This window comes from Denticeps clupeoides, chromosome 16, assembly GCF_900700375.1.
Source record: "Denticeps clupeoides chromosome 16, fDenClu1.1, whole genome shotgun sequence".
NCBI classification, from domain to species: Eukaryota; Metazoa; Chordata; class Actinopteri; order Clupeiformes; family Denticipitidae; genus Denticeps; species Denticeps clupeoides.
In genome coordinates, this window is record NC_041722.1 from 17,022,976 (window position 1) to 17,036,781 (window position 13,806).

At 45.2% G+C, this 13,806-nt stretch overlaps 1 protein-coding gene across 1 annotated transcript; it reads right to left on the minus strand.

The window, feature by feature from the left end:
• Positions 1-177: 177 nt before the first annotated feature.
• On the minus strand, positions 178-13,360 carry dhx38 (DEAH (Asp-Glu-Ala-His) box polypeptide 38). Its single transcript, XM_028956139.1, has 27 exons — positions 13,221-13,360; positions 12,321-12,674; positions 11,718-11,917; positions 11,446-11,613; positions 11,006-11,168; positions 10,355-10,473; positions 10,187-10,263; positions 9,815-9,970; positions 9,568-9,729; positions 9,232-9,339; positions 8,790-8,908; positions 8,530-8,667; positions 7,915-8,101; positions 7,215-7,400; positions 6,973-7,113; positions 6,564-6,674; positions 6,266-6,382; positions 6,057-6,164; positions 5,858-5,970; positions 3,749-3,957; positions 3,477-3,631; positions 3,223-3,378; positions 3,001-3,135; positions 2,769-2,894; positions 2,493-2,588; positions 1,924-2,045; positions 178-596 (listed from the first exon to the last, which is right to left on the minus strand). The coding sequence occupies exons 2-27, from the start codon at positions 12,650-12,652 to the stop codon at positions 515-517; spliced, it is 3,786 nt and encodes a 1,261-aa protein (XP_028811972.1). The 5' UTR covers positions 12,653-12,674; positions 13,221-13,360; the 3' UTR covers positions 178-514.
• Between the last annotated feature and the right edge of the window lie 446 nt (positions 13,361-13,806).

Consider the following 13,806-nt stretch of genomic DNA (forward strand, 5'->3'; position numbering starts at 1 on the left):
GAGTGTGAAATATTAGTTGAGGGTGGTGGGTTGAGATGTTCGGGGGGCGTGTCGTGGGATGAGGAATGTGAAGTTGTCCTGAAGAAGGATCAGTGCAGTGGGGTTTTGGGGTCTGACTCCAGATCAGTGTTCAAAAAATATTTCCAGACAATAATAAGAATAAAAAGACTACAATACAGCAGTGATGACACTTTATGGAAACAGCAAAAACACCAAAACTAAAACTAAAAAAAAAAAAAAAAATCCACAAAACAATACATTTAAGAAACACAATGTACAAATCGATTTTATTCTTAAAAATCCCCTTCTGGAAGATGGTGGTCTGCACTGAGATGAGCCATTTACAACACCTGTAAAACTGAAGAAAAGGAGAAGCTGACATGGAGCAGGACCGCCGCGGCCCTGTTACGTTATACAAGTGCTCCCACCGCTGGCCAGACGGCGCCACTGCGTGCTCTTGTGAGAGGAGCAGGAGCGAGGTGGGTGTTGCGGGGCATGCTGGGTAATTCCTCCGTTACAGGCCGAACCGGGATGGGGTGTGTCTGGGGGTCATGGGAGCCTCTTCTCTTCGGCCCGGGGTGCAGATTTTGATTGACCTGTCGGCAGAGGAGCATTGAGATTTCAGCGCACGTACACTTAAAAATCTGAGAAGCGAAAAAAAAAAAAAAAAAGGACATGGACAGTGCCATCGGTCACCTTTAATTACAAACACCGCCCACCAACCAGTTACAGCCATCGGGCCAAGTCCCCTCCCCCAGCACCAGCGAATAAACACCAGGTGAATTCAGAAATCCCGCTGAAGTGAGGCTCACCTCCATAATTCCACCAAAAACTCTTCTCACTAATTTAAGCCTGAATGGCGTGGCGTTTTCTCTGCGAACGCGGCGAGCAAGATGACCTGGACTTTTCGGGCGTCACTCAGTGAGATTAGAGCCAAGTTCTGGCTAACATGCAACCCCACGTGAGGGCGGGGTACGCTGGACCCCACCAGACATCTGGTATCCAGACATTAGCAGTAGATCTGATTGCCTCTTTGAATTGTAACGTGATCGAAATGCAATTGGACATATAAATGTCCCCTTTCCCCCCCCCCCCAGACGTAAATAAGGCCCGTTTCAAACTTGTAGATTTGTTTAGGAAGAGGAACGGGTTTTTATTTGCCTCACGCTGCAGACGCGCCATCAAGACTCAATCGCGACGGTGTGAGATCATATTACAGAGACATGAGACCCAATTCTGCCTTTTATAAAAACAGGTACGTGCCGACAATGACGGGCGCCCCTCAAATTCTGGGCATGATTGACTTCAGAGTGCAGACTGTTATTGGGTGCGGAGGGGCTACTTTACTTAAACCGCGCACACTTAATTATCACTCCTCTCTCGCTCCCCACACACACACACACACACACACACGTGACAAAAAAGTAATCCCATTGCTTTAAATGTCATTACTGTCAAGCAATTTTTGCGAGAGGACAGCTAGACAAAGGTTTGGATTTGGAGATAAACGTGATGATTTAATTAATAATACTAAAAGAGAGAGAGAAAAAAGCGATATTTTAAATGAAGCCATCTCCCTCTTTTGTGAACATGGCAGATGTGTTCAAAATTAATTTGGGGGGATTAATGTGAAAATTACAGCTCGCTTCTGTTCCCCCTCAGAGGCTCTGGGTTGAAATTGCCACTATAATGGGGGTCAGTCTGCAGGCTCCTCCATCAGAGACGCAAGGTGAGCGAGAAAAGCTCATCACAAAGGAGAAGGAGGTGGAGCCGGACAGACAGACAGGAAAACTGAAAAAGCCCACAGGTCATGTTTGTCGATTCTAGTCAAGCACTGAATTACAAACTGTGTGTGTGTGGCCGGAGTGAAAAAATCATTTTCAATTATTTGTGTGAGAGAAACATCATTGTGTGTTTGAATACCTGACACTGCCTACGTTGCTCTTCCTCTCCTGCTCCTCCTTCCTCGCACGCAGCTGCTGTTCGGCCAACGACATCTCCTCCTCCATGTTGGAGATCTCCTCTTTAGCACGACGGCGATTCTCCTGCACACAGAGAGAGTTAAATGTGAGCCAGAGTAATGGGTTGTGCACTTCTGTGTGTGTGTTTAAGTATGCCATCAGAACTGGTATGTATGATACCTTTCGATAACAATTTAGGGACCTATGGCAGCTTTGGTACTGAAGGCTACAACTGTCCCAGAACTGATGTACACCAGCTCTCGTCTTTTTCTTATATTTCCACATGTGCAGGGAAAAGTACAGTGTGTGTGTGTGTGTGTGAGAGAGAGAGAGAGAGAGAGAGAGAGAGAGAGAGAGAGAGAGAGAGAGAGAGAGAGAGAGCGTGCGTGTATAATGTGTGAATGAGTATGTGGTCCCACCAGGAGATCAGAATGATCGCATAGGACATGGCGTGAATGAGTAACAGCGAAATTGAGCAACACCTTTGTTATTGTGTGTGTGTGTGTGTGTGTGTGTGTGTAAGTGAAAGACCTGTCTGCTCCTCCCAGCATGTTTGATGCTGTAGAACATGGGTCCCAGTTCAGCCAGCCACTCCCCATCCACAGCCGTAACACACTGCATGTACTCCTGCAAAACACCACATACATATAATATACATATTAAGTGTATATATACACTTAATTACACAGGTCAAATGAAACAACACATTTTAAAAACACAACCACATCAATCAGCCTCCACAGACGCAAAAATGCAATGAAAAAGACGTGTTCCATCGTAGAAGGTTCTAGAAGCCAGAAGCATCACCTTGGTGGTCATGACCAGCTCGTGATAGGTGATGTAGTCAGGGGTGTAGCCCATGCCAAAGAGGGAGCTGGTTGGGTGAAGGTGGCAGGGCATTCCTGTCCTTATGTTCACATACTCGCCGATACCCTGCAAAAAGAAAACGATGAGTCTTTAGGCTAGTATCCTAAAACATGTAATTCTGGTGAATCAAAACACTGACAGTGCACCTCAGGGTCTGATCTTGTGCTCCTACCTTGAGTTTAGCTGCCTGGTGGAAGTATGCTGCGCAGATACACTTCCTGATCACATCCCAGTCGGAGCCACAGGACACCAGGTTCATCCTCTGCTGGACCATGATGTCCTTCAGCTGGGCTCTGACCTCTCGCACCTGTAAACCAGAGAAAACGATCAGATCCAACTTCGTAGAGACCCGGCTGGATCTGGAAAGTGTGATCGTGTCTGCGGGCGGAGTCACCTTGCGCATGGCCTTGGTGTGGATGAAGTGGTCGTTGCACCATATGCTGGAGTAGTTGTTGTTCTTCCACTGCAGGTAGACGTTGAGGAACGTCAGATGATCACTCTCGGGCACAGCAAACTTCTCCCTCACCTGGTCACTCTCCTCCTCACGACCCTGAACAAAAGACAGTTTTTTTTATATATTTCAACAGTTGCAGACTTTTTCATCTAGATTAAAATGAAACCTCCATTCCAAACAGCCTGATATTGTACCTTGGGCCTGTAGAAGATGGCAGGTACAGAGAGCATGGAGACAATGATGAGGATGTCAGCACTGCAGCCCATGTCACATGACACTATGAGCATCTTGGACAGGGCAGGGTCCAGTGGGAATTCAACCATGAGTCGCCCAGTGGGGGTCAGTGCTCCTGATGGGATTAAAAAAATGTTTTTAAGTTACAGGTTGTGCCCATGCTGATGATGGAAAGGTTCATCTATTTCCTTTAAAAGATGTTAAAAATCGATTTAACGTAACGCAGCCCCACCCGTGTTATCGAGAGCCCCCAGGATCCAGAGCTGGTACATCGAGTTGAGCATGTTGTCTTCAGGTGGGGGGTCCATGAAGTGGAAGAGCAGCAGGTCCTGCACCCCCAGAGACTTGAGCAGCAGGACGACGTTGGCCAGGTTGGTGCGCTGGATCTCAGGGATGGTGGTGGTCAGCATCTCGTTCTTATAGGCACTCTGAGTGTACAGCCTGCAGAAAGGATAAGAAGAAATGTGGCTGAATAAATGTGGCTCAGTTGATAGAAAGCAGTCACAGTGACAAAAAAACTTTAATCCACGATTATTATCTAGTGAAGAGGTCAAAAACAATGAAAGACCCGCTGGTTACAGCCATGGGTGGCATTAGAGCTGCTTTTTTCCCCACCCCTCCATTCAATGAGGCACATGCTCCCACAGATACACCCCTGACAGATTTCACTTCATTATGAAGCTGGTCTTAACATAGAAATATATTCCAGATTGGATCGGGCAGGGGCAAAGCATGTTTGTGTGTGAGCCATGTTTAGATCTGAAAGGCGCTAGCAACTGAAGAATATGAGATTGCCACGATTACAATTCTAATGCCACGGCTCAAGAATTCTGCGAATAAGCAGGAAAAACCGAGGATCAAAATAGTCAACGTGTTATTGTCAAGATAAAAATAAAAAAGCACCAACTTCAAAATTAATAATATCAAGTGTATAGCACCCTCTCAGGTGCACTGATATTTGTATTATTTTTGTTATTATCTGTACAGCAAGTGTATTTTCGTTTCATTATATATTCATATAATATGTTATTGTTTAAACTGTTTAAACTGTATAATGGTATGCAGAGTTTATTTTGTGCTGTCCTATCATAGAGGGGGATAGAGAGCATGTGACAGGAAGAGTCGGGAGAGAAGAGACAGGAGACAACGTGGTGGCGGCGTTTTTTCTTAGTTTTATTTAATTAGTGAAGTTACACGCTTTTGGTTAAAAGCGCAAATGCATGCACATGCATATATGTTGTACTAGTTTGGGAGTTAAATATTTTTCATGCATGAGGGTGCATAGTGCATGACGGAGGTTCGCTGACTTCTAGAAAAATAGCCATTGCTATAAAGGGCAGAAGTGCACGTACTTCGGTGAGAACTCTGCACGCGGCGGAGACCGGGAGACCAGCGCGACGTGGGACTGCCCGGTGCTGTGGAGGCGTTGGACCACGCGAGGAGCGTTAATTCTACATTAGGAGCTGCACCGACAAAAGGTTTGTTTTGCAGACGACAGAAGTGCAGCGGATCGTTGGTACAATACTGGAGGAAGCAGTGAGTAGACTCAACACACCAGTTTGAGCTCCACCAAACGCGCCAACGATATTAAAAAGGTACCTAGACGGTGTGAACATTTAAAACCCGGGTATTTTATTTTATTTGTGTTATTGTTTTAATGTTTATGTGGTGTGGGTTTTCCCCTGTATAATTGTTGGGGAAATAAATGTTCAGTTGTAATATATGGTTCTATTGTACCTGTGATTTCATGTCTTGCGGTTTTATGGGAATTGAATTATAAATTAGTGCAAGGGAGGTGAATCGCATACAGCTATAGCCATTCCAACAGGCTAGCCTGAGCTCTTCGACACACTGCGAGATCATAACCCTAGACAGAAATTAAATGTGCTTGGTAACTTCCACTTAAACTCCTCCCTTGCATCATATATAGGTGAAGCTGGTGGTGGGTTCTTTACATTTTTGTCATTGTAAAAACAAGTTTAGTGGGAGTGTTACAAGTGAAATTCCAAAATTGAGGACTGGGGATCGAACGATGGGCAAGTGGAGCTCATCAAAGCAAATATGAAATGTGGATTTGCTCAGCGCTTTCTCCGGAGGAAACGGCAATGCCAATCAGGGCCCATTCTGCCTGGCCCACACCCTTGGGTTACTGCGATCTCACACTGGGAGAAAGTGTCTATAACGAGACTTTTCCTTAATGACTTTCTTTTTTTAAAGCAGCTCAACCATTGTGCATCTGGAGAGGAACATAATAAAGTCTAATCAGACCCGAGACATGGACTGAAGGGGGTGCTAATGGTGTTGGTTTGGAGGGAGAGCCTTTATTCTGAGCGTGAGTTACCTGTAGCACTGCCCAGGCCCAGTTCTCCCAGCCCTGCCAGAGCGTTGGTTGGCGTTGGCCTGGCTGATGGGATACACCTGCAAGGCGTCCATGCCAATGCGGGGATTGAATACCTGACATGGGAGAAAACAAAATGGAACCTGGGTCATTAAATGTCATTTGAACAAAACACCACAGCACAAATAAATGTATTAATTACCTTGAGTTTACAGTATCCTGAATCAATGACAAACATGATCCCATCCACAGTGAGAGACGTCTCTGCAATGTTGGTGGCCACAATGCACTTCCTCACACCATCTGGTGCCTGTCAGCCAACCAAACGTTACAGTTATCACCTAAAACTACCAGATACATACTAATGCACAGAAGACATTGGTTTGAGCGTGTGTGAGCGTATGCTAGGACCTTCTGGAAGATCTTGGCCTGCAGATCGGATGGGAGCTGGGAATAAATTGGCAGCACTGCCAAGACAGGGGCATTTTCCAGCTCGCCTAGACGCTCCACAATCTGATCTGAGGTCACCTGGAAAAACAGGAGGATGGTAAGCCTATTTGAATAAAACTGCAGCCTACACATTACAGGAATCTAGAATGGCTCTCTGTGCTGCCCCACTGGGTTATAGGCCTGGTATTTTGCTGACATTTTTGTGTGAGTCTGTGAAATCTTCTCTCCATCTGTGACAGATAAGACCCTGGTGCCTCACCTCAATGTCCTCCTGCCCGGGCATGAAGATCAGGATATCTCCAACCAAGCCACTGAGGTGGATCTGCAGGGCCTGCTTCACCGCTGCCTCTACATAATCCTCCTGAGGAGTCTGAGTGTCACACAAACAGAAACATTTACAGCATTTATCAGACGGCCTTATCCAGAGCGACTTACAATCAGTAGTTACAGGGACAGTCCCCCTGGAGACACTCAAGTGTCTTGCTCAGGGACACAATGGTAGTGGGGTTTGAATCTGAGACTTTGTGGCCTTCTTGTTTATAGGAGAGTGTGTAACCCACTAGGCTACTACCACAAAAACACACATTGGCATCTAGCTTACATACGTTTAAGCTTATTCCAATGTAATTTACTCTTTACATAGAAATTTGCAAACTAGACAACCGTACCTTGCTGAACAAAATATCCACAGGGAATGTTCTTCCAGGAATGTGAAAAATGGGAACGTTTCCAAAAAATGAAGCAAATTTATCTGAGTCCATGGTGGCTGACGTCACTATAAGCTTCAAATCAGCCCTCCGGGCAACAATCTACGAAAAAGAAATAAAAAAAAATTTAATGAGAATTTATTTTTGTTTTAGGCCTACAAAATACATGATGCATTATTGCTGAGGTCTCCGGCAGGTGTCACCTCTCGGAGAAGGCCAAAGAGCACGTCTGTGTTGAGGGAACGCTCGTGAGCTTCATCCATGATAACAGCGCTGTAGTGGTCCAGGTCCGACTCACGCAGCGACTCTCTCAGCAGGATCCCATCAGTCATGTACTTCACCACCGTCTTCTCAGACGTGCAGTCCTCGAAACGGATGGCATAGCCAACCTGCCACAGATACAGTCTTCTATTAGCATCAGAGATGAATACTTCTAAGGCTGCATTTTGAAACTCACTGAAGCTAAAAAGATGCATATGATCTTAAAAAAATCATCATATGACGTAGACATGCTACATCAACAACAGCTTAAAGTTTAACGCATTAATAATTCATCACGCATATTGAATAAAGATTCTAAAAATGCTAATGGAAACAGAAGCAAGCTCCATTTCCATAGAAATGTCCACTAGATGGCTTCAAGCCCTGTGAGTGTCTTATAAAGTCTTACAAATTAAGGGGTCAAAAACTAAAACATTTCTTTAGACAAAACTGCAAGCAGCTTCTGGTAACCTGCAATCTTATTTTTAATAAGATTGCATATCCACTTAGGCCTCTGCCTTCAATCTGATTATGGAAAAATGAAGAAGTCTCAGCACGTGGAGTGACTTTCGAAGCATCATGAGAAAACTGGGTCATCTTATCAGTTGGTGGCTGGCAGGCTGCAACCTGTTCAGCCCTCACCTCCTCTCCCAGGTTGGAGCCAATCTCCTCACTGACTCTCTTGGCGACGCTCATAGCTGCGACTCGGCGGGGTTGGGTGCAGCCCACCATGCCGTAGCCAGTGTAGCCGTCCTCGTGGAGGTACTGCGTCAGCTGTGTGGTCTTGCCGCTGCCGGTCTCCCCCACCACAATTACTATGTTGTTATCCCTTCAAAACAATAGCAACAAAACCAGCATGTTGGCAAATGTGTAAATGATCGAGAAAAAAGTAGCCTGTCTGTTGAATGCGTAGTTACTGGATTTATTTTTATTAAATTAAACCACTCAGGTCTAATAGATTTAAAATTCATATTAGTTTGGTGGATATCTGTGGCAATAAACACAAGTAACAGCCATTGGTAATACAAAGAATATTTACTTTTACTTCATCTCCCTACTACTAAACAATTAACAATGGCATATAAAATAAAAGTTTCAATTAACTTTGCAATTGCTTATTTCACAGCATTCATTGCAGCACGTGCAATCCCATAATCCCCTGCACCTCTTGCATAGGGTGACTTGAAACAATTCCTGAACACATGCCTCGATCTCACACAATCACTGCTGCACCCAAACGCCTAGAACATCCTTCACCTGATGATGCTCAGCAGCTGCTGCCTCACAGCAAAGATGGGCAGGTACTGCCGCTGTTCCAGAAGGCTCTTCTTCTTGGCAAACTCACTGCTGGCCTCCGACTTCTCTTTCATGTGTTCTGCAAACTTCTGTTCCGTCCTGGAAAGAGAGAATGCAGGAAAAACTTTTATTTATTTATTTTTATTTTTTTTAAAAAGAGCTCAACCTCAAACACCGCCTGCAAGATTAGGGTGAAATGTAAATCTGGGTGAGTGTATTACCTGTAGTCTACTTTCCCATCCTCGCCCACATTCTTTCCGTCTTTGTCATCTTCCTCCTTCTTGATGCCCATGATGTCACCCAACTTGGTGCCAGCCAGCTCCCAGTGTTTGTGTTGCGCCTGTGACACGAGGAAAACCATGTCATTCTCTTAACTCACAGATTCATTAAAAAAAAAAAAAAAAAAAAAGGAACCGCTGCATTTATCTATTGCCACAAAATTATCAGTTTGTAGTGGAACTGATTCAATTTTACACAAACAAACAAATAAATTGAGAAATAATTAAAGAAAAAACTTGACAGTCTCTCTCCATATCTGTATCTTCATCCCATTCAAAAACTCTGGAGCAACTTTCTCTGGATTCGGATGGATGTTTGCTTGATTTTAAAGGTTTGAATGATGCAGCTAAATCATAATTGGATCTGGCACAGACAAGACAGTACCTTCTTGCGCTCCTTCTGCTCACGGTGTTTGCGGACCAGCTGGCTTCCCTTCCGGGAAATGATGGCCATGTCGGAGGTGGGGTCCTTTACCGGGATCACTGGCTCAGGCTACAAGAACACGCAGCCACACAAAAACAAGACTTTAGGGCGTTGCACTAAAAGCATGTTTCACCAGCTGTTGAAAGAGACTAAAGAAAATAATGATGAAGTTCTACATCAAGTAAACAAAAGACCTCCGGCAAAGATAAGGCATAATGAGGAGAAGACTCTAAGAGCAAGTGAGACGCTGAATGCTCCAGACCGCTAACGAATCTGAAACGGGGCTTCAGGCAGCACCTGCTTAGTGAAGACGATCCTGCCATCCAGGAATGGTGGGACAAGGTTGTGGACGAGCAGGTGGACCTTGGTAGCGTTGTCCTCATCAAAGTCTTCGTCCACCTCCAGCCTCTGGACAACTCCACTTGTCAGCATGCGGTTAGTCTCCCAACGTTCGTTATCCTGACCAGGCGCAAAAAAAAAAATAATTGCGTTAATCGTTCGTATTAATTGATAAACTAAGCTGTGTGTGATTGTCCAGCCATACCTCGTTAATCTGCCGTTTCTGTGCAGAGATGCGCTTTTGAGCCTGCTTCTGCAAGATCTGCTCCCGCTTCTTCACATAGTCCTCCGAGCTGGAGGCCAGCGGGTTGTGGAACTCATCATAGCCCTCGTCCATCATGTACCAGTCTCTATCGGCTTGCTGTGAACCACAGAGTACAGTTCGTTCTTCTCGCCATCACCCTCCCAAACAGCTCAAAAGTCACACTTCTAATCATCTACAGCATGGGGTCACCGTGGATGGATTTATGGATAAGTTTGTGGTTTCTGCGCTGAACTTTCTGTAGTTTAGTTTCGCATCCTTAATAGAAACATCATTGTAAATAGGACACACACAGTTCCGCTCTTATACACTCACCCGCTGGTCTTCCTCCCACTCGAGCTTCTCCTCCTCATTGTCAAACGCAATGCCATCTTCCCCATCGCCCCTCTTACCTGCAGAAAAAAAAAGGGTGAGAAAAAACGCAATACGGAACAGATCATTCACTCGACAGAAAACGACATGACAGACAGCTTAGAACCGTACTTTTGCCTGTGGACAAACGAGGAGTAGAGCCCAAGTGTTTCCGGTCGTTGGCCCATTCGTTGTACTTGTATGAAGGTGTGGGCAGGGGAGTGTCTTCTGGATACCGACTCCTTACAGACCTGGAATGAATGATAAAGGGCAATTTAGTCCCTGAAAGAACCTTAAACTATTTATTGACCTAGAACAAGGGTTCCGACACATTTTAAGAAAAGAATTTCCATGACTTTTCAATGAGTCTCAGGCATATTTTCATGACCATGAAAAGTTTTCTGGAATTTGAGATAAAAAAAAAAATTTAATTTTACATTTTTCAAATTTAAACTTGACAACCTTGAAAAGCTTAAACGACAGTGTTTCTTCTTCCAAGCTTCCGCCATGTAATTTACATGAATTTTAAAAGGAGACACGCAGCTCCGGAGGTCCTGTTACTATAGACCTGGGCTAGTTTTAAATGTTATGTACTTCATTATATATTCATGTATCAGATTTCAATGACTTTTCATTAAAATAATAAAATTTAAATAAAAATTCTCTTTTCAAAATCCATGACCTTTCTAGGTTTTTAATAAGCGTAACCCTGTAGAATGTGATTCTTGCACACAACTGTCAGTTCTTTAAACTGTTTAGAGCTGTTTCCATTTTTTCCCATACTTGTCCCTCCTCTCACTCTCCCGGCCAGAGCGGTGGCTGCGTTCTGATCTGTCCGAGTCCCGGTGTGAGGGGGCGGGAGAAGGGCTCTCCCAGTTGGAACGCCGAGAGCTACCGTACGCGGAATCATCTTCATCCCAGCTGGAGCGTGAAGGTGTGGTACCATCTGCAGGACAAACACAAGCAGGATGTTCACAAATCTCAATGAACTTCACTGCAGCTGTGGGAAGTTGTGGGCTTGCCAGGAAATAGTTGATGTAACATTATCTGCAGTATCTGCCAATATAATGCACTTCATGCTGGTCTGTATGTATGAGGGTGCACTTGATTTGTTAAAAATATATATTTTTTAGCTTCAACGTGGATTAAAAAAATAAAAACAAATACATAATGCTGGTGATTTTCCACAAAAAACACTGAAATACACTGGTGTCCACGCTGACCTCTGGGCCGCTCATGGGGCGTGGCGGGCTCTTCCCTTCGGCTGCCTCGGCTGATGCTGTGCTCGGACCAGCCTTCCTTGTGGGATCGATCACTCCGTTCGCTCCTGTCTCCACGTTCAGCCCTCTCAGAGCGTGAGCCGCTTTGCCCATGCCTACCGTCGCGGCCGTCTGGATTCGTGATGGACACCCAGGACAAGTGTTATTGCACACAACCTTTGGATATGCAAGCAAAACTTTCGGTGCAGCAAGCAGTCAACAGGATTAAAACGTACCTCGCTCACTCCGCCCGTCTCGATTTCTGTCTTTGTTCCTGCTTTTCTCTCTGTCCTTTTCTCTGTTCTTGTCTTCTTTAGAGGAGGCGTAGACCCCGTGCTCCCGCCAACCTCGCTCCCTCTGCTGGTTTTTACGGCGGAATTCTTCGCTCACTCCTCCAGGGTTCGATGGGGTCTCTGACCCAGTTGCACGGTACTTCCTGCATTAAGGAAATTAAAAAGCACCTTGTGTCAAAAATGAACCTTATAGGAAAACCTGAAGACCCAGGTTCAAACCCTACTTACTGAGCAAGACACTTAACCCTGTCTCCAGGGGGACTGTCCCTGTCACTACTGTAAGGCGCTCTGGAACAAGACGTCTGATAAGTGTGTAAGTGTAGGAAGTAATCTTTGCAGTTGCTCTGAAGCTGGCAGTCACACGAGAAAGCTCAAATCTGGTACCTCAAACAGTATAAACCCTGATTTAATAGTGTAATAGTGTAAAGTGTAGTGATTGTCACATGTGATACACAGCAGCACAGCACACGGTGCACACAGTGAAATTTGTCCTCTGCATTTAACCCATCACCCTGAGTGAGCAGTAAACACACAAAAGAAACCCACCGCTCCTTCTTCACACGCCTGTTCTCCTCATCTTCATCGTCTTCATCCTCAGACCCAGAGTCGCTCCTGCCTTCCTCCCAGTCTTTGTAGGAAGACACCTTCGACTTTTTGCTCCTCGAGTCTTCGATTTCGCTCTCTTGACGTCCCCTCCCCTCTCGCTCCTTGCGTTTCTGTGCCGCCAGCAAATCCAGGCCCAGGAGGGAGGTTCTGGGCGCAGGGGCCTGGAAAACATGCTGCTCTGCCGACGCACTCTTCTTCTTCACAATCAGCCCACCCACTTGCACGCTGGTGTCGCTTCCTTCTAAACGATGCAGAGATGCATCGTCATCCATGGTCAGCGGACGGGTTGTTATACTATTTAAAAAAAAAAAATGTATTGTCACTTTAATATTCTGTAACGGGGCTCATCAACACGTCCCTTTTTTTTTATATTCAAAGGACTACAGTCGGGCTATCGGTCTTCTCACTCGTTACTCTAAAACTGATGTATATTGAAGAGATGCGCACACAACTGATGGCAAACAGGCAAATACAAAATAGACCTCGTGTTTATTAAATGGTTGACATGTTCGCCTTTGCTATATTGCATCTGACAACCCTTATCTTGTTATGAGTATCCCGAAATGGAAATACTACTGAATCACGGAAATATAAACCGGCACTTAAGGACCCTGCAAGTAGAACAAGACGTATAAACGACACTCCCGAGTAAACGGAATCGAGTGGAATTTGGTGAATAAATAATACGCGTTAAAATTCATTCGAGCTTGGGGCGGTAATTTTGATGCATTTAATGCATTCGACCCCAGGGTCGCGTTATTAGCCCGCAAGCTAACAGCAGCGCGTCAGCGGAGCAGAAAAGTAGAACTAGTTCTAGTTCAAGTGACTAGTTTCACTAACCTCGTTTTCTTAACAGCTAGTACATTTCGTCTCACGCGTGTTCGCTAGAGAGCCGGCACGGACACAAACCGATAAACGACAACGACGCGACGCCGAAACGACGTTTCGAAACGAGTGCGCCGCCATTGGCATCCCACAACTCCGCCGCTTTGAATAAAACTTTATTAGAGGCTGTTCGCATGCGGACAGCGCAGGGTGGGGCTGTAATGTCGCCGCGGCGCCTGCAGGGGGGACTTTTACAGCGGCTTGCGACTGTACAGTACGGGTCAAAAGTTGGGACACACCATCTCATTCAGTGTGTGTGTCTTTATTTTCATGACCATTTACGTTGGTAGATTCTCACTGAAGGCATCAAAACTATGAATGAACACGTGTGGAGTTATGTACTTAACAAAAAAATGTGAAACATGTTTTATATTCTAGTTTCTTTGCTGTGATTACTGCTTTGCACACTCTTGGCATTCTCTCGATGAGCTTCAAGATGTCGTCACCTGAAATGCTTATCCAACAGTCTTGAAGGAGTTCCCAGAGGTGTTTAGCACTTGTTGGGCCCTTTGCCTTCACTCTGCGGTCCAGCTCACCCCAA

Bases quoted from the DNA above. Each gene is read 5' to 3' on its own strand.
- dhx38 (XM_028956139.1), bottom strand. From the start codon at position 12,652: ATGGATGACGATGCATCTCTGCATCGTTTAGAAGGAAGCGACACCAGC. The intron at 10,474-11,005 runs GTATGGGAAAAA...CATTCATTCCAG, and splicing joins GAGAGTGAGAGGAGGGACAA to GTCTGTAAGGAGTCGGTATC. The intron at 6,165-6,265 runs GTCCTAGCATAC...GTTGGCTGACAG, and splicing joins AGGCCAAGATCTTCCAGAAG to GCACCAGATGGTGTGAGGAA.